Genomic DNA, 23,084 nt, shown 5'->3' on the forward strand with positions numbered 1-23,084 from the left:
TCAAGTCAAAATTTTGAGCAGAGCCCAGGAGCCACTTTTCGACAAGGAAACATGGAGCTCGACTTGGAAAATCTGTCCTCATACAAGAGGGATGACCTGAGGGCATGTTGTGCAGAGAGGAAATTCATCACGGGAGCTGAGAAATCTGCTTTGATTAAGCCCCTGAGAGCCTGGGAGGAGGCTCCCCAGGTACCTTGACACCTGAGGAAGGAATGACCCCAAGGTAGTGGGAATGAAGAGGCATTGGAAGAAAATCAAAGTTGAGTGGAGCTAGAGGGGCAGATGAAAACCATCCTCCCCTTGGAAGACTAAGAACAGTCCCCAGGGCCCACAGAGGTTCATACAGGACAGCATGGCAGCCCTGGACTTGGAGAAGAGAGACGTAGCTCTGGCTGAAAGAAAATTGGCCCTAGAAGAAAGGAGGGTCAGGCTGGGCTTCGAGCCCACAGAAGATGGTGGCAGCAGAACAGGAGGTGCTGATGGGAGTGCCTCTGGTATAAGGTTGCCCAATTGAGTAGTCCCTAGTTATGTTCCAGTGGGTGACATTAACAAGTGGCTGGCCTCATATGAGAGAGCTCTTAAGATGAGGAAGGGGGGGACATATCACTGGGGAGTACTTCTGCGGGGGGTAGTGCCAAGGATTGGTAGATGTAGGCTACTTACACTAGAGAATGAGGTAGCTGAGTCTCACACCCACATGAAGGCAGCCCTAATTGAGCTTTTTGGGTTAATTTCAGAAGAGTATAGGCAGAGGCTAAAATTCCTTCGGAAAGACACTAAGCATACATGGATAGACTTTGTTGACACCTCGATTAAGTCACTGGATGGTTGGATTAAAGGCAAAACAGTGGACACATTTGATGGGCTCTACAATTTGTTGATCAAGGAGCACATTTTAACAAATTGACACTCAGAGAATTTGCTCCCGCAGCTGGTGGACTCTAAGCTGTCCGGCCCCAGGGATCAGAGCAAGGCAGCTGATAAGTGGGTAAGAACCAGGGTCCCTAAAAAGTCCCTGGGCAGTGATCAAAAGAAAAGTGGTCTTGTCCCCACTCAGGGGAAAGAGGGGGAAAAGGATAAAAAGAAAGATAGCCACAAAGAGTCTCCAAAAGAAGCCAATAGAGGATTGCCAAGCCACATCCTGTGTAAAGGGGAAGGGGTACCAGGGAAAGACATTTGACACCTTGATTTTACTTTGACCAGTCAGGGCTCAAGAGGGGAAATGCAGGGTGCTCCAAAAAGGCACCCACTGGTGACCAGTCCAAAGGGTTGGCTTGTGTGGAGATTGGGTGTGAGGTTGCCCCTAGAGATCCCCAAAAATACACAGAGGCCACCTTAGCATCCCTGGGTGGGGTAACCATTGAACCTTTGGCCCACTGGCCTCCTAGCATGGAGAAGTATAGGCAGTGGCCAAAAATCAGTGGGGTGGAGGTGAAGGCTCAGAGGGATACAGGTGCTAGTATTGCCATCATTATGATTACACTGGTTTCCTCAAACCATATCATACCTGAAGAGGTGCATGAGATTGTCACCACTGACAATGTCACAAGGTCACATCCTACGGCTGTGGCTGACTTTAAGGGGGGAGGCTCTACTGGCCCAAAGAAGGTAGCTATGTCCCCTGCAATCCCATTGGAGTGTCTGCTGGGCAATGACTGAGAAATGTCTGCTTGGGCAGAAGTAGAGAGGGGGACCCACGCAGCAATGCTGAGTTTCCCTAAATGGGTGTGTGTTACTACCAGAGCATAGAAGGACCGAAAGTCAAGGGATCATGGAGCCTTAAACTATGGACCAGGTCCCTAAAGCCAAGAGGAGGGGCATGAAGGCTGGCCGCACAGCCTCCAAAAGTCTAACAAGCCCAGAGAGAGCACAACTCCCAGGGGAAGGCCTGGTGCCTGAGTCATGGAAACTTTCCAGACCTTGCAGAACTCCAGGGGGTAGGGGGGTAACCTTAGGTAGGACAAAGGACCTATCCCACTCTAAAAGAGCTGCGACAGTTCCCTGTCAAATAGGCACAAGAGGATACTAGTGGTACCCATAAGGTATATGGAGCCAAGGGACCCCAAACCAGGGGCAGCCTGGAAAATTGTGGTCCCTCAGCAGTAGAGGGAGTTGCTCCTTAATGTGGCCCATGATATCTCCTTAGCTAGGTGCCTGGGGCAGACCTGGGAAAGACTGGTCAATCACTTCTTCTGGTCCCAGATGTCTGAGAAGGTCAGGAGTTTTGCCGCTCCTGTGTGACCTGCCAAGCCAGTGGCAAGGCAGGAGGCAAACCAAAGGCTCCCTTGCTACCACTACCAGTGGTGGGGACCCCATTTTAGAAGGGGAGGATAGATATTGTTAGTCCTGTAGATCCACTCACAGCTTCAGTAACAGGTTCATCCTGGTGGCAGTGGACCATGCCACTGAGTATCATGAGGCAAGTCCATTTGCAGGGGCAATGCCCTTGCAGTAGCTACAGCTTTCTTGGAAACTTCACCAGGGCTAGGTTCCCTATGGAGCATCTCAGATAGGGGTACGAATTTCATGTCCGCTTATATGAATGCAATGTATGAGGAATGTGGTGTGACTTACAAGTTCACCACCCAAATCACCCTAAAGGAAATGGTTTAATTGAGAGGGTCAACAAACCCATAAAAGCCAAGATCATGGTTTTACCTGAAAAGCTCAGGTGGAGATAGAACATTCTCCTCCCATGCCTATTGTTCGCCTACAGAGAGGTCCTTCAAAAGAAAGTTGGCTCCAGTCCTTTTGAGCTACTCTTTGGACACTCTGTGAGAAGTCCACTAAGCTTGGTGAAGGAGGGTTGGGAGAACCACCTCAAAAACCAAAGCAGGACATAGTGGACTATGTGCTTGACCTTTACTCCAGAATGGATGAGTAGCTGAAAACGGCAAACAACAATTTGGTGCCCCGCCAGGAGCTTGTGAAGCACTGGTATGACCGAACGTCCTCCATGGTGGAATACCAGCCAGGACAGCTGGTGTGGGTCTTAGAGCCTGTAGCACCCAAGTGGATTGGACCCTACCCCATTTTAGAAAAGGAGGAGGTTGACTACTTGCTGGACTTGGGTACTCACAGAACCCTCATAGGCTGATCCATGTAAACAGACTGAAACTACACCACAAAACGGCAGACATCACCATTTTGATGGTAACAGGTAGAGGTGAGGAAGAATAGGGGGACCCTCTCCCAGAACTCCTAACTGATAATGCTCATGATTAAACTGTGGAAGAAGTAGTTCTCTTCCTGCAGTGAACAGACCAGCAGCAAAGAGACTGCTATCACTTGCTGAAGCAGTTTAATGGACTGTTTCTCTGACCCCAGGTCTGACAACGTGGTGTACTATGAAGTAGACACCAGTGACATCTTGTGTGTCAAAAGTAAGATTCACAGTTTGTCTGACCAGGTCAAGGCCAGCAATCAAGCCCAAGGTTGCAAAGATGTTGGAGCTGAGTGTGACTGAGCCCTTCATAAGTCCATGGGCTAGCCAAGTGGTGCTGGTGTCAAACCCAAACCCAAAGGGGGGAAACCTGGGATGAGGTTCTGTGTGGACCTTAGGGGTCTCAATGCAGTCACTAAGACAGGCCAACCCCATTTCCAGAGTGGATGAGCTCATTGACAAGTTAGAGGAAGCTAAGTATCTGAGTACCTTTAATCTGATATCAGTGGATTGGCAGATCACACTCACTCAAGGAGCAAAACAGAGGCCCGCTTTCTCCATACCTGAGGGCCACTCCCAATTTAAAGCGGTGCCCTTTGGGTTGAAGAATGCCCGTGCCACCTTCTAGAGATTGGTGAATAGTGTACTGTCAGGATTGGAGAGTTACAGTGCTTCCTAGTTAGATGATATAGCTGTATTTAACTCCACCTAGAAAGATCATCTAGTTCACCCTCGAAATTAGAAGCACAGCACATCTCTCCTTGGCGGCTATTGGGAGAAATCAGCTCTGAGGGCCACCGGCTGTTCATGGTACCCAGCGGCAATTCTTCACACATGTGGCAACAGGTCAGGGATGCCTATCTTATGGCTTGCCAGGGGAGAGAAATATCTACCTTCTTTCTGCCTTGAGGCTAGTGGAGGCAGAAGTGGCCTAGTGGCCATATCTTCCTCTGCCCTCACTTGCAGATGGTGTCCTTGGGGCTACAGGCTTTGAAATGACCAGACCCACAGACTAATCCTTATACCAGGGGATCCTGGCAGCTGCTGTCCTAACTTTGTGACCTATTGGAAACACATACAAGAAAGGGCCCATAATACACTGGTGAGACCCTGCCGACCAGGTTCAGTACTTCAGGTCCACAACACAGGTGCAACTGGCAACCTTTGAAGTCACTACATGCCCTGATCCAGAGGCTGGGGATTCAGTCCTTTTTATCATCACAAGCACTGCAAGCAGCCTGTCACTGCTCCCTAGACACTGACATTGCACTCTTGGTCACATAAACAGTGAGGTTCACCAGTACTCTGGGGCTAGAAGAACAGGATTAGGGGCAATGAGTGTATCACTCTGTGGTAGAAGTCTTTTCCCTGCAGCTGGATTCAGAACTTGCTCTGGGTGTAGTGATAATCAATGGAAATGACTGACTCTTTGCAACCAAGTGCCTACTCCAAGGGACAAATCAAGCTCATCTCAAAAACAAGGCAGAGTAGATAAATATATGAGGCTGCTTAATACTAAACTGACCACTCCAGACACCATGCCAGCCATGGGACAGGCCAAGGGATTGCCCCTTGACATGCAGACATCAATATCTTTCATTCTCCTGGCCATACACAACTCCAAGGCAGCTCTAGAAACAAGATTGGCACAGTAGGATGGGACGTGGCACTATTAAGGCAGGACCTTTGCAATGCAGCAGAGGGGGTCACTGAACCTGAGAGCTGGATATCAGAGCTAGAAGATGATTAAAGAGTTCACATCTATTGTTGTCAATTTTGTCACCCACTTAAGGAATTGATTCAGCAAACTGCAGCTGCAGAGGGTGGATCCTGATGGAACAACTTAAGATATGTTGGCTTTCCTAACGGGGCAGAATCCACTGATCTAAAGCATTCCTGAATACATGGCGTTTAATGATTGTTTCAAAGGAACAACTCTTGCCACACTTTGTCACTAAACAGGTTAAATGAGCCCTGAATGTGATGCCCCTGCCAAGAGTTTCAACTTGATTGCTAATAGATCACTTTCTTAACTTCCAACAGAGACTTGATGCTCTGCAAAATCGTGTTGTAAGGTAAATATCTGGGGATACAAAATGTAGATGAGACCCTGGGCAGGGCTGCTAATATTAAACCCTTACTAGTTAGGGATACCTTCCACTGGTCAACAATATCATTCATGGAAACCAATAGCTCTGATTAAGATGGGTGAGTCTCTTTTGCAAATTTTTATATATATATATATATATATATATATATATATATATACTTCATAACTACCTGATTTATTTATTAGCACCACCTTCAGCTCCCTTGTGAGATATTTGAAACCATTAATATGTAGTGGTGGCCCTCTTCAGATGGCCTTCAAGAAATGCTGCAAATCTATATTCCATGAAGGACTTGCTGTGATTGATATTGATCCAGTGTCATACTATAGAGCTACTCACCTACTGGTGATCTAAGAATGGATACACTGATCTGCTGTGTATACGGCATATAGGCTGGAAATGTGGGCAATGGGTAGTGATCCGTCTGTACATTATTTAAGTGATAGGAAAACACAGCCACATGGAAAGCCTCATTCAAGCAAATAAAATAGAACATGATTTTAATAGGGGAAACAACCCTGTGGTGGGGTAATAAGTGTCCACATGTTAATCCCCATGAGTTATTCACAGGGTGGGGGTGCTTAGGGATATCATCTCAGGGGAAAGTAATTGCATCTAATACTTTGAAATTGTTTGAGGGCATGCAAATGGTGTTTGGTCTTAAGTGCTTCAGATTTTTTGAAAGCTTACAAATATGCCATCCACTTATGCCATATAAGATATGTAATATGGATATCCCTGAATACAACCCACTACCTGCATGTGGCCATATCTCCACCATATTTAAATCTCTAATAAATAATTCAACCGTAACTTCCCTGAATTAAAAGAGAAATGGAAACGTTATAAAGGCCCCTTAAAAATGTGAAGTGGACCCTGGCACTAATGGCCCAATGGGAATCTGCTATATCAACACGTTTTTCCTGATTCCTTTTAAAAAATATACATTGTATATATCTATCGCCCAGGATCTGTTATGTCTAAAAATAAATCCCATCCTGATGGGTATGAGGTTTATTATTGCAGCATAGAAACTTTTTGCATATAATTTGTAGCATTATTCAACCCTCTTAGAAAACCATACAAGACACAATGGGTACTGTTCTTGGTCGCCCCTTCAATTTGGCTGCTAAAATAGCAATATTGAACACTGTAGATGAAGAGGGGTTCACGAAAGAGGGAGAAATACTCTTGTGTTTGGAAATTGTAACTGGTAAGAGACATATCCAATCACTAAAGGCAATTCGCCGCCCGAACTCCCAGCCCCACCAAGTGTTACAAAGTGGAAAGCCAATATTGATATGTGCTGTCTACTAGAGAAACCTATATACCAGTTGTGGAATGCCCCCGAATCGCTCCAGAATACGGGGTCAATGGCTAAAATATAGAGAAAAAGCCACAATCTAAAAATAATGAGATGTAATGCGGCAGTTGTCTTTGTTTTTTAATATGTAACCGATATTGCTGTGGTGGAGGAGTGATATACTACAGAAAGTAGAAACTGCTCCTGTTTAAAGCGGGGTCGGCCTGGTGTGTAATGGAAAACTGTAAATGTTTGTATTGTTCCAGTCCTAATATGAAAATGTCCATAAAAATGAACGTTAAAATAGAGATACAGTGACATGCAAAGGAAGCCACTGAATGGTAGGGTGGTTAAGACTTTACCAGAAGTCGAAGTGGGTAGAGGCCTGCACGTCCTTTTAATAAAGAAAATCTGTTCAGTGCTTTTTTATGAATGGAAATCCTTCCCAAACGGTAGAAGTTCATTAGCTGCACTCATTCATTCCCTGCAAATGTTTTATTATTATTTATTTTTACAATATAGCTGTCAGTGTTTTTTCCATCCCCACTTCCGATGCTGCCTCTGCTACTGTTCCCCAACGCGTTGCATACTGCATCTCAGCGCCCCCACTTTTTTGTACTCGCCACCAAAGATATAAAGGGCATTGAATTAGTGAGCAAATGGTTGGCATTTGCCGTGTGTTTCCTGGTTGCCTCACTGCGGGCCACATTTAACATGGTTTGTATCTTTTCTGCCTCCCTAGAGCCGCCGGAACCCTCAAGTCGCAAGTTCTGTCCACCAGCACGGAATAATGTTTCAGCCACCTGTACGGCAGCAGAGCAGGTACTGTCTGAAGCCACTCCGACTACAAGGGCCGTCTAATTGCATCTCTGAAACTGTACAGTGTTCTCTCCCTCATCCATCAGGCAACTCCCTGTCGAAAAGAAAGAGGGAAAAAAAAAGGAGAGAGGAAAGAGAAAGGGAAGGAGGAAAGAGAGAGAGAAAATCAAAGGAAGAATTAAGGGATAAAAGAAAGAATGACGGGTAGGCAGGGAAACAGACGGGAAGGTAGAAAAGATTGGAAGAAGGAAGAGAATTATGCTATTACATCCGTGAGAACAACCAAGCTGCTGCGGCTTAAAACGTGTTCTTCTAGTTTATAGCGAATACATTTCAGGAAGAATATTTATTTTAACAGGAACTTAGAGGAAATGTAAAAAAAATTTGGAGGCAAACAAATCAGAGTTTTAGATGGACACACTAAGTTGATGAATGTAGTGGGTTTGAAGAAAAGACAGATTTGAACAGTAGGGGGCACAGTGCCACGAATAGGTGATTACAACATGATGGTTAAAGATCGGTAACAGATCAGAGATATTCAAAAAATATGTGTTCTCTTTCATATAACTTCCTTTTCATACATAGAAGGTGAGATACTTTCACCGCGGAAATGTACAAGCCACTCTGAAGGCAGTGTTACTTTAACACTTGTCTTTTAAAGGCGGAAAATAATTCAACAATCACAGTAACATTTTGCAATATTTTTATCTCGCCTATTTTCCATTACTTTACTTCCAGTGTTATTAACATTTGTTCACACATAATCATGATTCGTTACAGGTATTTAAATGTTATCTATATATACACACTTTAGATTTAAGAGGGCCTAGCGCCTCCTTGCACCACGCAAGCGTAATTTTTTTATGCCAATGTGGCCCAATGAGGCTAAAATCGCCACAGTAGCTTTACAAAGTGGCGCAACGCATGCAATCCGACACTTTGTAACCTCTTGTGCCACATTATGTCTGCGCCAGACACAATGAATGCAAGGGGGGCGTTCCCCCATTCGGGGAAGCAAAAAACGGCGCAAAGAAATCTAAAACATTTCTTTGTGCCAATTTTTGCTGCATTTTTAGTGCCTGCTCAGAGCAGGCATTAAAAAGGGGCACCCCATTATTTATAATGGGCCCCTATGTACTGTTCAGGGTTATCACCAACATTTTGGCACTAACCATGAACAGTACATCAATAGCGTCAACATTTTTTACACTATTGCCCTCTACCCCGTGTTATGGTGCGCCATATTTTAAATATGGCACAGACATGGTGGCGGTAGGGGGGTGCTAAGGGGTACAAGAAAAGTGTTGCTGCACCACTTTCCTTAAATCTGCCCCAAAGTTACTTAAAAGGTTGTTGAGAGTTTTTGATATAGTACAAACAGCGCTTATGAATAGGTAGGTACCAAAGCCCTTTACTTCCTGTCACTCTGGCTCAGCCATAAATATAGGCAGGGCCTCTGGAATTATGTGACTATGCACTGTGGCATCTATCACATTATTAGTGATTAGTCGCATTTGCAGCATAGTCTATCATCTGCTGCATAATCTGCCGATTTTAACATAAAAATGCTTGTTTCTAACGGTTCAAAAGTTACTAAAAACACAGCAACATGTCTTGCTGCACAATGGACGTCTCTTTGCAAAGCTTAACTGGTCACCTTCCTGTTTCTTATTGCTATATTTGAGTGTTAAACTGGCATTAATGAGGTGCAATCAATGCCCACACAGACTTAGCAAGTGTAAAAATGGCAAAATATTAAAGTAATACTATTGCAAAACGTGCCGCCTTATGCCGCATAATTTGGCTTTCATTGCCACATAATTTGGCCCTCATCTGCCCCATAACTCCATTGGCCCTGCATATAGGGCCTTAAAGGGGAGTTTATTTCTTGTATCAGCTATCCACATTGGAAATGTCTTACTTTTTGGACTGTTAACATGATTTAAGCCACAGCAGTTCTTTCTCTGCCCCCCACAATTACAGGCCCGATACGTTGGCACCAGAAGAAGCATTCGGATTGTCTGTCTAGGTCCTACGATCCATGCCAGGTGCTAATGTGTATTTCTTACATCACAACTCAGTGAAACACACATCCAAGTGTGTATTGCTGTTTCAGGCCCCTGGAAACCTCCATTAGCACAACCAGGTGTCCCCGATTTTCTAGACAGTCCTGGTCTTTCACAAGCTGTCCACGCAGATTCAGGCAAATTTGACTCATGTCCTGGGTTTTAGAGCTGTCCCGGCTGAAAACTGTGGGATGCGTGTTTTTATGTACTCCAAACAGGCCCGGTTCCAGGATTTGGGACCTGGGAGGGCCATGACGAAGCATGGGTTGGCCATAAAAAAGAATGAGCTGGTCCAGAGACTCCTAGGTGTGTGTGAGCTGATTTTGCTACCCACTACGATGGTATGTCTACTAGTTTAGACTGTATATTTTGTAGAGACTTATACTTATGGGCTTGGTCTTTTTTGCTCTCTCCACTTCACTCTGCTTTTCTCTCCATCTTAACTTCCTTTTACCCTACTTCACCCTACTTTCTATTCACTTCACCCTCATGTTTGTTCCCCTCCCCCTCTACTTCCTTTCACCTCATACTCTTAACATCATTCTACCCTCTCTCTATCTTATCCACCTATTTTCTTGCTGTTCCCTTCTCTTTCTCTACTTCACCCTCATATTTCTCTCACCTAACCCTCCTCTCTTTCTGCCTCATCCTATTTTCTCTCCCTTCTGACCTCTACATCCTCTCAATGTGCGTCAACCTACTCTTCCTCCAATTTACCCTTCTATTTCCACTTCATTCTTCTCTCTCTCCACCTCACCCTTCTCTCTCTTCATCGTCCGCCTCTCTGTCCCTCACCCTCCTCTCGCCCTTGCTCACCCACCCCTATCTTTCCAATTCACCGTCCTTCCTCCCCTCAACATCCTCCTTTTGTCTCACTCCTCGCCCTCCTACCTTAGCCTCATTCCTGTTCTCCTTCCGTCACTCTGCTTAACCTTCCCCTCTCTCCACCTCACCCACTTTTCTCTTATCAGTTTTGGACCCGGGGAGTAATAGCAGCACTATACTCGGGCCACTGGAATTATGAAACACACAAGGACCAAATTATGCAGCATGGTGGACTACATTATGCAATTCTGCGACTGCAGGGTATTCCGTATAATTATGGAATTTGCCACATTTGTCACAAAATCCATTATCTGCTGCATAATTTACAGTTTTATAAAAACATATTTCTAGCTCAAACGGATCAAAAGTTACAAGAAATCTGTGACACATATTGCTGCACAATGGAAGGCTTTCACAAAGGCTGATTGATCATCTTTCAGTTACCTATTGCTGTATTTTCGTATTAAGCTGGTACTAACGAGGTATAACTTTTGCCCAGACAGTGTTAAAGAATATAAATGTAAAAATAATGAAGTAATACTAGCCCAAACTTTGTCGCATTACACATCTTTTTTTGTCTTTTCTTGCCAGATACTTTAGTCAATCCTGCAGCCTAATTTGGTTTTCTTCTGCTGCATAATTCTAGGGCCCACGGCCCTAAAATAGGAATAGTGTCACAACAGAAATAAAATAAAATAAGCCACTACTAAGATATATATCCTGATTGGATGGACATTTTCAAGAACTTTCTTGACATAACAATTTCCTTCACATTGTTTTTACCATAAAACTGTCTTCAACTCTTAATTAGTGTGTCATGGGAGGTTGTGGTCTCAGTATAGCGGGCTGTCTCAGGGACACCTTCTATTACACTTGCACAGTAATAGCAACCATCCCCTCTGAGCTCACCCCTGCCCCCAGCCACTAGCAGTAGCACTAGGCATTGACATTATACAGTACATGAAAGCCTGCACATTTTGAGTTTCAGAGAGAGGTTGCAGTACTGTTATTTTTTGTATCAAGTAAAAGACCAAAGGATTGTTCTTTACTTGTAACTGGGCCTTGGGTGGGCCACACAGATATTTTGGGAGGGCCTGGCCCACCTGGCCCACCCTCTTGAACCGGGCCTGATTCCAAAGCAGGGCTATTTAGCTGCTGTTATACAAAAGCAATTTAATTAAAAGTTACGACACTGGGTTTAAAACTTGCATTCCATTTATTTTGTCAGTGCCTCTTCTGTGTTTCTATGTTGATGCGCCTAAAAGTTGTAATCCTTGTTCTATTTTTCTGAACTGTCCGAGATTTTTTAGTTTTTTTATCTGGTCACCCCTAACCTCCATACAACCTTATAGCCTTTAATGGCAATCCATATAGTACACCATTGTGCTGTCCTGTATTCTTTCTAATACGGTCTTGTCTTCTAACTGAAGGAAGCTGGGGTCTATAGCAAAGAGTGGTATGCTTCGTCTTGTGATCGCAGAGCCGCAGAGGAAGCGTTGCAGAAATCGAACAAGGTAAAACAAATACAGCCAAATTCAACATAGTAGATAGTATAATGCTTTTGTATCACATTGTAACAAAATAAGACAAACATCAACATTAAAACAATCTCCTTTTTTGGCACAGGATGGAGCTTTCCTCATAAGAAAAAGTTCTGGGCAAGATTTACAGCAGCCATACACATTAGTAGTACTCTTCAACCGGAAAGTTTATAATATTCCTGTGCGCTACATTGAATCGACAGGGCAATACGCCTTGGGAAGGGAAAAAAGTGGAGAAGAGGTGAGTCAAATTTAATATATTTACACAGTATATTTGCTTCATGCAACTTGAGCACATGTGTGGAAAAAATATACTGTGTTTGTGCAAACTGAATTGCTCACACGGGTCTAAGATAAACATTTCTCAAGGGACAGATCCTTAATATTCCCTCATTCACAATGGGAAGTGTTGGACTTTTGCTTATGCAGGGTCATCCCCAGTCTTTTTCGCCTCCTGCCTCCTATGTTTTTCTGACATGTTGCTGTTGGCTTTTCAACTCTGAGCACTTTACCACTGCTAATCAGTGCTAAAGTGCATATGCTCTCCTGTTTAAATTGTATGTAAGTGGTTTATCCATGATTGGCATATTTGATTTACTAGTAAGTCCCTAGTAAGGTGCACTAGAGGTGCCAGGGCCTGTAAATCAAATACTACGAGTGGGCCTGCAGCACTGGTTGTGCCCCCCACATAAGTAGCTCTGTAATCATGTCTCAGACCTGCCCCTGCAGTGTCTGTATGTGTATTTTTACACTGTAAATTCGACTTGGCAAGTGTACCCACTTGCCAGGCCTAAACCTTCCCTTTCCTTACATGTAAGGCACCCCTAAGGTAGGCCCTAGGTAGCCCCAAGGGCAGGGTGCAGTGTATGGATAAGGTAGGACATATAGTAATGTGGTTTATATGTCCTAACAGTGAAATACTACCAATTTCGTTTTCACTGTTGCAAGGTCTGTCTCTCTCATAGGATAATATGGGGGCTACCTTTAAATATGATTAAAGTGTAGATTCCCCTAGAGAGTAGATGGACATGTGGAGTTTGGGATCCCTGAACTCACAATTTAAAAATACATCTTTTAGTAAAGTTGATTTTAAGATTGTGAGTTTGGAAATGCCACTTTTAGAAAGTGAGCATTTTCTTGCTTAAACCATTCTGTGACTCTGCCTTGTTTGTGGATTCCCTGTCTGGGTCAGTTTGACAGTTGGGTTGTTTTTCACCTCACACCAGACAGTGACACAAAGGGAGCTGGGGTGTGATCTGCATTTCCTGATTAGCTATCTCTGCTAGGAGGGAGGGGTGGAGTGGTCACTCTCATCTGAAAGGACTGTGCCTGCCTCTGACAATGCTGTCTCCAACCCCCTGGTGTGTGTCTGAGGCCTTGCCTGGGCAAGGCAGGATTTCACAAGAAGGTGTGAGTCCCCTTTGAAGGAAGGTGACTTCAAAGACTAAAATGGGTATAAGAAGGGCACCCAAACTTACAAACTTCAGAAACACTTCTGGAATCAAGGGGAACCTCTGCCTGGAGAAGAGCTGATCGCTGAGGAACAAGTGCTGCCCTGCCTGTGACTGTGCTTCGTGGAGCTTTCCTGCAGTGCTGCTTCTGCCAGAGTAAGAGGGCAAAGACTGGACTTTGTGTGCCTTCCATCTTGAAGAAGAAATCTCCAAGGGCTTGATGTAGAGCTTGCCTCCTGTTGTTGAAGTCTCAGGGATAGCAAAGACTTCTTCCTGCCAGCACCTGGAGTCTCTGGAGAGACCCCTACTCTGCTCTGTGGTGCCCTTCCAGTGCCTGGGACCCTGAAAGGAGAGGCTGGCAGCCTAAGGACAAAAATACACGCACCGAGCGCCGTGCGGAGAAAAGATCGACGCGAATCCGATCGCGGCTGAGAAAATGACGCGACGCCGACTCCGCAGCTGAGAAACGACGCCGCAGGAAACGCGACCGGAGAATCGACGCCCGGAGCAGGAGAAACGACGCGCAGCATCGCTGACGAAGGCTGAGAGATCGCAACCTGCGCCGCGGGACTTTCGGACCGTCGCGTGGCTGGCTTTTTCGACGCGCATCGCCGTGCCGAGCTGTTTTCGACGCATATAACCGTGCAGGGTTATTTTCGACGCACACCGCCCGTGCGGGGTTATTTTTGACGCAAACCAGGTACATTTTCACGCTAGCAGCGCTAGTGTGTTGTTACAACTACCTAAAGACTCTTTTTATTTGAAACCTTTAAAAAATCATAACTTGACTTGTGTATGTTGGATTTTTGTCGTTTTGGTCTTGTTTTGTCTAGATAAATATTTCCTATTTTTCTAAACTGGTGTTGTGTCATTTTGTAGTGTTTTCATTAAGTTACTGTGTGTGTTGGTACAAATACTTTACGCCCAGCACTCTGAGGTTAAGCCTACTGCTCTGCCAAGCTACCAAGGGGGTAAGCAGGGGTTAGCTGAGGGTGATTCTCTTTTTATCCTAACTAGAGTGAGGGTCCTTGCTTGAACAGGGGGTAACCTGACTGTCAACCAAAGACTCCATTTCTAACATTGGTGACCAGCGGTCGGGATTTGGACTTGTATTTGTACTTGACATACAGTAATTGAGTGTACACTACTGTTTTGATCTCAGACCACTACGTGACCACATACTACTTGTTTGGTGATCTTTTGATTTTTCTCTTAAGGACTCTTTTTATTCTACTTCCATGATTTTGCTGATCCCTTGACTGATTCTTTTTACTTCATTGGGAAATTATTTTTTTTCTGCCTTTGGAACCTTGCACTTGTGACCATCATGTCTCAATCTGGAGATGCAACAGCTGGAGCTGTGTTTGAAATGGAGAAACTGAAGGAGTACTCAGTTGCTCAATTGAAACAGTTCCTTAAAGATCTTGACTGTCCCACTGAGAGCTCCACCAGGGAGGGGGAGCTGCAACAGGCACAGAGGGCCGGGGTGACAATCAAGAAGGCTGGAGGGCACACAGAGGAGGAGAATGTGGGTGGGGAAGTGCAGAGGATACACAGTGGTGTAGTGGAGGTACCTGTTACGCCTGGGGGGAGGGTCCCCAGGAGGGGTATCAGGGTGTCGTCTAAGGGTCTGACTCCTAAAGATGTACAGGACAGACAGGCAGAAAGGGTTCGCCGGTTGGAGGCAGAAAAATTGAGGATGCAAAGGGAGTATGACAAGTGGGAAAAGTTGGAAGAAAGGAGGAGGAACTTAGAGATTAAAAAAATGATTTATGCTTACGAGCTTAAATTGAAAGAGCTGGAAGTCATGAGGGCTGAGTCCAGCTGGAATGGTGGCAGCAACAATTGTATATCCAGTGATGCTGCAGAAGTGCACATGCCCAGAGAGGTGGTGCCCTACTTGAAGGAGGGAGTTAACACACGCCAGGAGGTTCAGGGGTATGAGGTAGCTCCAGTGATGCACAGGGTCCCTGAGGTGGATTGGGGAACTGGCATGGGGAGTCATATTCCTACTGGTGGGAGGGACACTCTACTGACTCTAGGTGAGAGTGACAGGGAGAGGGGTTCCCCCCAGGTAGAAGTCCTGGTTATGGAGTGTGAAAACATCCCAGAAGAGTGTGGGTTGAGTGTCAGGGACAGTCAGGTACTGTCTCACCAGTCTCAGGAGGGTGATGTGGGGTGCTTTTTCAAGGCAGAGTCACTGGATGGTTGGGTGAAGGGTACTTTGGTTAATTCATGTGAGGGGCTGAGTGATGTAATTGCTGGAGAGCATATGTCTAGTCCTTATTTTCCAGAGCTATGCCAACACCAGGTGGAGTGTGAGTTCTCTGACCCCAGGGAGCTTACAATGGAGGCAGACTTCTGGGTGAGTACCAGAGAGTCTGAAGAGGCATTTGGGGGTGCTCCTGAGAGGAGTGGTCTAGGTAGTTCCCAACCAGGTGAGGTAGGGAAGGATTGTAGTGTCCCAGGTAGGTCCCAGTGTAGTGGGATGGGTGAGGGACCCCATGTCCAGTCTCAGAGGAGAGGGAATGGGGATGGGTTGAGGCCCAAGGTGCCCGAGATCCGGTCCCAGGTCCTGGAGGGTTCCCTGCGGGAACCCCAGGAGGGGAGCCTAGCCTGTACCATAGGGCCATCTGTTGAGGGAGACCCCACAGTGTCAGGAGAACTTGGGGGGGCCGCTGTAGCCAGCGTCCCACCAGTTCTGGTGTCTGGCAGTACCACTCCTAGTGAGGGGGTGCAGAAGTCCAGACAGAGGGTTGAGGGGGGTTGCGGACCCCAGTGGAGAACCTGGAGGGTCAGGGGTCAGCTCTGAGAGCAGAGCCCCCCATGAATGACCTTGGTGAGACCATTTCTGGGTTGGGGGGAATCCAGACTCTGTCAGATGGGCAGAGGTCAGGAGACCTGCGCCAGCCAGACTCTTGTGTGGCCCTTCGGGACAGTGTGTCCCTTGAGGGGGGTAAGTGTGCCCCCCTGGAAGTCCTGGTGTGCCAGGCAATGGTTCAACCGCAGGGTGGTGACTCTGGGTTGAATGATCAGGTTCAGGGGGTAAACTCTGACCTGATGGGGGGTAAGTGTGCTCCCAAGGAAGTCCTGGTGTGCCAGGCAGTGGTTCAACCGCAGGGTGGTGACCCTGGGTTGGATGACCAGGTTCAGAGGGTAAACTCTGACCTGGTAGGGGGTAGGTATGCCCCCCAAGAAGTCCTGGTTTGCCAGGCAGTGATCCAGTCTGTGGGTACAGGCCCTGGATTGGGAGGCCAGGTTAAGGGTGTCCCCCCTGACCTGGAGGAAGGGGCTACTGCTAACAGTGCCCCTACCATGTTGTCTTCTGGGGGGGCCGCTCCTAGTTGGGTGGTTCAGGACCCCAGAAGAGAGGGCAGGGGGAGGGAAGCCTCACCCCTGGCCCTGGTCCAACCTGAAGGTACAGACCCCAGGTTGGAGGATCAGTTGCAGGTTAACATCCCTGCACTGATGGAAGAATTGTGCAGGACTGCTTCTACAAGCACCCTGACAGTTTTTGACTCTGGGGGTGCCGCTTCTGCGGGGAGGGTACAGAGCCCCAGAGGGGAGGACCAGGGTCAGGTTAACATCCCTGACCTGGTGGAAGAGAGAGTGGTCAAAGGGTGCCAGGCACCTGGGGCTACCACCCCCCACTCTCCACAGTCACAGTGGTTAGAGAGGCCTGAGGTCGGGCTCTCATCCCTGACAGTTGTCTGGGGCCACTGTGGCTTGCTGTCCTGGTGGACAGAGTTGCCCCTGGGGGGGGGAGGACGAGAGTCACACCCCGGGGGTGGAGTGGGCAACACCACTGTGTTGGCCCTGGTGGTACTATCTGCCCATTGCAATACATCTGTGAGCAAAGTAAAGTTAGGTGTTGCACAGATGGTGTCTGTAGATGTGGAGAAGGGTTCCCCATGGGTTAGCTTAGTGGGCCCTGAGAGTATGGACAGAGGGATCCAACTGGAGTCAGGAAGGCGTAGAACTGGAACATGCCCCTGCTGTTGTGGGCCTGGGTCCCTGTTCTATCGCCCCAATCAGGGAAGTACATCAAGGTATTGATTGTTCTCCCCTGGCTTTAGGCTGGTAGGGGGTCGTGTTGGACTTTTGCTTATGCAGGGTCATCCCCAGTCTTTTTCGCCTCCTGCCTCCTATGTTTTTCTGACATGTTGCTGTTGGCTTTTCAACTCTGAGCACTTTACCACTGCTAATCAGTGCTAAAGTGCATATGCTCTCCTGTTTAAATTGTATGTAAGTGGTTTATCCATGATTGGCATATTTGATTTACTAGTAAGTCCCTAGTAAGGTGCACTAGAGGTGCCAGGGCCTGTAAATCAAATACTACGAGTGGGCCTGCAGCACTGGTTGTGCCCCCCACATAAGTAGCTCTGTAATCATGTCTCAGACCTGCCCCTGCAGTGTCTGTATGTGTATTTTTACACTGTAAATTCGACTTGGCAAGTGTACCCACTTGCCAGGCCTAAACCTTCCCTTTCCTTACATGTAAGGCACCCCTAAGGTAGGCCCTAGGTAGCCCCAAGGGCAGGGTGCAGTGTATGGATAAGGTAGGACATATAGTAATGTGGTTTATATGTCCTAACAGTGAAATACTACCAATTTCGTTTTCACTGTTGCAAGGTCTGTCTCTCTCATAGGATAATATGGGGGCTACCTTTAAATATGATTAAAGTGTAGATTCCCCTAGAGAGTAGATGGACATGTGGAGTTTGGGATCCCTGAACTCACAATTTAAAAATACATCTTTTAGTAAAGTTGATTTTAAGATTGTGAGTTTGGAAATGCCACTTTTAGAAAGTGAGCATTTTCTTGCTTAAACCATTCTGTGACTCTGCCTTGTTTGTGGATTCCCTGTCTGGGTCAGTTTGACAGTTGGGTTGTTTTTCACCTCACACCAGACAGTGACACAAAGGGAGCTGGGGTGTGATCTGCATTTCCTGATTAGCTATCTCTGCTAGGAGGGAGGGGTGGAGTGGTCACTCTCATCTGAAAGGACTGTGCCTGCCTCTGACAATGCTGTCTCCAATCCCCTGGTGTGTGTCTGAGGCCTTGCCTGGGCAAGGCAGGATTTCACAAGAAGGTGTGAGTCCCCTTTGAAGGAAGGTGACTTCAAAGACTAAAATGGGTATAAGAAGGGCACCCAAACTTACAAACTTCAGAAACACTTCTGGAATCAAGGGGAACCTCTGCCTGGAGAAGAGCTGATCGCTGAGGAACAAGTGCTGCCCTGCCTGTGACTGTGCTTCGTGGAGCTTTCCTGCAGTGCTGCTTCTGCCAGAGTAAGAGGGCAAAGACTGGACTTTGTGTGCCTTCCATCTTGAAGAAGAAATCTCCAAGGGCTTGATGTAGAGCTTGCCTCCTGTTGTTGAAGTCTCAGGGATAGCAAAGACTTCTTCCTGCCAGCACCTGGAGTCTCTGGAGAGACCCCTACTCTGCTCTGTGGTGCCCTTCCAGTGCCTGGGACCCTGAAAGGAGAGGCTGGCAGCCTAAGGACAAAAATACACGCACCGAGCGCCGTGCGGAGAAAAGATCGACGCGAATCCGAGCGCGGCTGAGAAAACGACGCGACGCCGACTCCGCAGCTGAGAAACGACGCCGCAGGAAACGCGACCGGAGAATCGACGCCCGGAGCAGGAGAAACGACGCGCAGCATCGCTGACGAAGGCTGAGAGATCGCAACCTGCGCCGCGGGACTTTCGGACCGTCGCGTGGCTGGCTTTTTCGACGCGCATCGCCGTGCCGAGCTGTTTTCGACGCATATAACCGTGCAGGGTTATTTTCGACGCACACCGCCCGTGCGGGGTTATTTTTGACGCAAACCAGGTACATTTTCACGCTAGCAGCGCTAGTGTGTTGTTACAACTACCTAAAGACTCTTTTTATTTGAAACCTTTAAAAAATCATAACTTGACTTGTGTATGTTGGATTTTTGTCGTTTTGGTCTTGTTTTGTCTAGATAAATATTTCCTATTTTTCTAAACTGGTGTTGTGTCATTTTGTAGTGTTTTCATTAAGTTACTGTGTGTGTTGGTACAAATACTTTACGCCCAGCACTCTGAGGTTAAGCCTACTGCTCTGCCAAGCTACCAAGGGGGTAAGCAGGGGTTAGCTGAGGGTGATTCTCTTTTTATCCTAACTAGAGTGAGGGTCCTTGCTTGAACAGGGGGTAACCTGACTGTCAACCAAAGACTCCATTTCTAACAGGAAGCACATACCCAACAAACAGCAAATGCGTATACAAGGCAAAAACACTGAAGGATTTCAAATTTTATCCCAAGTTTAGGATAAGAATTGAATTTTATTCATTTCACAAAGCAGATCTTACAGAAAGTGAAGCATTTTTTGTATGCCCGACTGCTTACACCAAGGAACAACAACACTTCTTGACAAGGTCAACCCTAAAATTCAATAAATTAACTTGCACTGAGCCCCCTGGCAGCTTTCGCAGAGAACAGGCAAGCTTAACTTAGGGCAACATGTAAAGTATTTATACAGTATCAAAACAGTAATAAACCCCCATACTGTGAGATTCTGGTGCCCTTGCGCTTGCTGCACTCATGGTACTTAAACCCCAGGACGCACCACCTGGCTCATTGGAGCTGATCACTACTGTAGCCAATGCTATGTTCCGGCTGGATTAGCATTCATGGAAGGCAGGAATCTGAGAGGCAGTCCCGCATTTATGTTGCTACCTCAACACTTCCTCTACCTACGCTTAACCATAAATATTCCCTTACCTCCCATTAGCACTGTCCACCCCCAAACCCTAAAAGTACCCTTACCTCCCTTTAGCACTACCCACCCCAATCCCTAAAATTACCCCAACAACCCTTTACTACGACCTGCGCCAAACCCTAAATTTAGCCTTACTGTTAATTGTTTTAGCTAGATAAACAGATATACCTACCAAAATCCAGGGCTTTGATGGGCAGCTGCTCCAAGCACTGCCGAACTAAGAAAAAATAATGAAAGCCAATGTCTGTAGAGGGGGTGACATAAATCCAAACCTTTCTCTGTACTTCCTATTGCATTTATTTCTGGGATTAATTACATCTGGTCTAAAGACGGCTACAGCAGACTGCAGCCAGGCCTAAACATGTGGACTCCCTCAATGAAAATCTGCAAAAACAAATCGCCCTTTATGAAAATCTGAATAGAAAAATAGCTTACTTGCTCGTTGATTCCTTAGAGATTCCTTAACATAGAAGAGTACATAGCTCTGTGTGAGGAAATTCGTTTCTTGCACTGTGAGGCGTCTAGAAATCACACACCTGAAAGTGACTCCACACAGCGGGGAGAAAATTGTTAGAATTGTTCCAAGTACCCAAACTCCTCCAAATGCAAGATGGTGTTTTCAAAGTGAACCACTCTGTACTGTGATTTTCAGAAATAGAATTAGCTATTGTTTTTATTTCGTTGGAGCCTTTCCACAAACCTAGGCAACAAATGTGAATTGAACCTTGTTTTCGAAAAATGTCACAAAATGCGCATTGCAGTTTCTCCCATGTTCATGGCGAAGAGTATGTGTGAGCTATAGGTGAACTCATCCACCTCTCGCTTTTACTTCCACCCCGCAGCGGTTCACCAGTGTCGCAGAGATGGTGCAGAATCACCAGCGATCCCCGCTGGTGCTCATTGACAGCCAGAACAACACCAAGGATTCGACTAAGCTCAGACATGCCGTCAGAGTCAGCTAGTCGGGCAGAGACGTCCTCCACTGTAGAACTGAACATGTTCACCTTGGCAACAGGACTTGTTATTGGAAAGGAGAGCAGCTCTGGAAATAGCAGCACTGAAATCAAGCACAGTTGTACTTCGAAGACATTCCCTGGGATCTGGTGCTCAGTTTCTCCAGATTCACGTTGTATGTTGTTTTACAGATGGACCTAAAGATGGCCATTCCAGGTAGAAGCAGATATCTGACACAAGATAGCCTCCGCTAGGTGTGTGTGTATATTATAGGTACCTTATGAAAGTCAAGAATTTATGTCATTTTTTTCAAATAAACCACGGTGGCTAGTGTGTGAAAAGAGAATTCTTCAGAAACATATATTTCAAGAAGGGACCACCCAATCTTGGGAGGGGGAGGGGAGAGGGGAGTTTGTTTGGGGGGGGGGGGGGTGTAGGGGGCGTGCGTGAGGTGGTTTCAGTTTGACAACCGTGACAAGGATCCTTGCGCCGTTTAGGCGTGGACCAGGACAGAAAACGTGCACCCTGGCTAGTGCAACACACTCGAAAGGAGTGAGAACGAATGTCTGCATAGATCAATATTTTTGTTTTTCTCTTTTGCTTACACGTATAGCGTCTGATTTATATCATATATTTGGCGACCCAAAGCCTATAAGTTATTACTGTACCTGTACCATAAAGCAAAACGTTTGGTTTGTATATTGCGTTGCACCGAAAGCAATATTTATCTGGTGCCTTTCACCAACTAGTTAGCCTTGCAGCAGTATAATTGGTGCAAACTAATTGTCAATATTATGACTCGCCTGAGCAGCCACAATTGCGTTCGCTGCTACAAATGTCGAGAAATGTTGTGAAGCAAAAGAACATATATTTACCGTCATTCATGGTCTGTCATTACACAATGGCCTGTGCTGTGTATGAGGGCAGAATGCGGATCCCTGCATCCTGCCTTCCATTCAACATCGTTCGATCTGCAGTTAAAGGTACCAGACACCCTCCTCACATATCCATCAGTTCAGTTCAGTACTTAATCTGTAAAATAAATGAGTAAATGGGCCCAAAGCTGTTTTGGGAGATATTGCCGGGGCTGCCAATGCCTAGTTTTGATTCCCCCTCATGCCTCGTCCACCAATAAATATACACTTCCTGTCTCTTTAGCTCATGCCTCACTTTCTTTTTCAATCTCCCCTTGCCACTGTATCCATATCCATCTATCAATACTTTCACTCTTTTCTGTCTTTCTCTGTCTTGTTGTAGGTCAGACTCTGATGATGAAAAAAATTAGCCCGGTTCAGAAAAATCTGCAACTGCGGCAAAATGTGAGCACAAGTTCAAATGTGGCTGTGCCCATACATGCAGAATGACAGGTCAGTGTGTTTAGGCATGGTGATCTGCAAGCTCACAGTGTTATGAACCACACATTAATGTTGTATGACCTTCTGGGTTAGCGTCTCCCTAAGTGGGCGTCACTTTGTATGAAAGTTCCAATGCAATACAGAAAATTAACAAACGTGCAGCAGACTAAAACAATCCACAGAGCACCTAAGAGAACATTGTTGAGGTGATCTAGACTCTGGATATGGTGAAAAAACGGAGTGGAAATGGTACGTTTGCACGTTTGCAGTGGCACAGTTTAATAGCGGGAAGCGAATTCCACATGCTCAGGGTTTGAGCTCGCTTTTACTACCAGTTTTAAGCAAGTGGAAAATGGAGTCCGAAATGCGTAGAAAAAGGAGAAATAACGCACAAAAATACACTTTTCGTGTGTTATAAACCAGTTTTTGCTCCTATGTTTACCTGGAGCAATTTTATTTATTGGTGTGGCGATGATGTATCGCCTCCAAACAAAATAATTCCTACTCTTATCGATGGGAAAAGTAGCTAAACGCACGCAGAGAGACTTTAAACCCTCTCCAGCAAGGAAATCAGTTAAATGACATTTAAATGCTTCGAGAAGGCAGAACGTGGCATGGCTCTGAAGGTGACGGGCACATGATCTATCAAAAAATGTTGTATATGCATTATTAATCCTATAAAAATATGTTATGACATCTTCTTTGATCTCCCGTAGGACACTTCACACAGCGAGTCCGTTTTCTGCCTG

General features: G+C 46.1%; 1 protein-coding gene across 9 annotated transcripts in view; it reads left to right on the plus strand.

Annotated features, from left to right (window-relative positions):
* The window catches only part of BLNK (B cell linker), a 545,638-nt gene extending 524,325 nt beyond the window's left edge, over window positions 1-21,313 (plus strand). For 6 of the 9 annotated variants that reach the window (XM_069239781.1, XM_069239782.1, XM_069239784.1 and 3 more), the window contains 4 exons: window positions 7,320-7,399; window positions 11,718-11,801; window positions 11,914-12,069; window positions 20,869-21,128. In XM_069239781.1, the coding sequence (XP_069095882.1) occupies window positions 7,320-7,399; window positions 11,718-11,801; window positions 11,914-12,069; window positions 20,869-20,988 (440 nt within the window). In that variant the 3' untranslated portion in view covers window positions 20,989-21,128. Of the gene's footprint in view, window positions 1-7,319; window positions 7,400-11,717; window positions 11,802-11,913; window positions 12,070-20,868 lie in introns of all 9 variants that reach the window. The other 3 variants (XM_069239783.1, XM_069239785.1, XM_069239786.1) reach the window with 1 other exon arrangement.
* The last annotated feature ends 1,771 nt before the right edge of the window (window positions 21,314-23,084 follow it).

The sequence above is a fragment of the Pleurodeles waltl genome, chromosome 6, assembly GCF_031143425.1.
Source record: "Pleurodeles waltl isolate 20211129_DDA chromosome 6, aPleWal1.hap1.20221129, whole genome shotgun sequence".
Lineage (NCBI taxonomy): Eukaryota > Metazoa > Chordata > Amphibia > Caudata > Salamandridae > Pleurodeles > Pleurodeles waltl.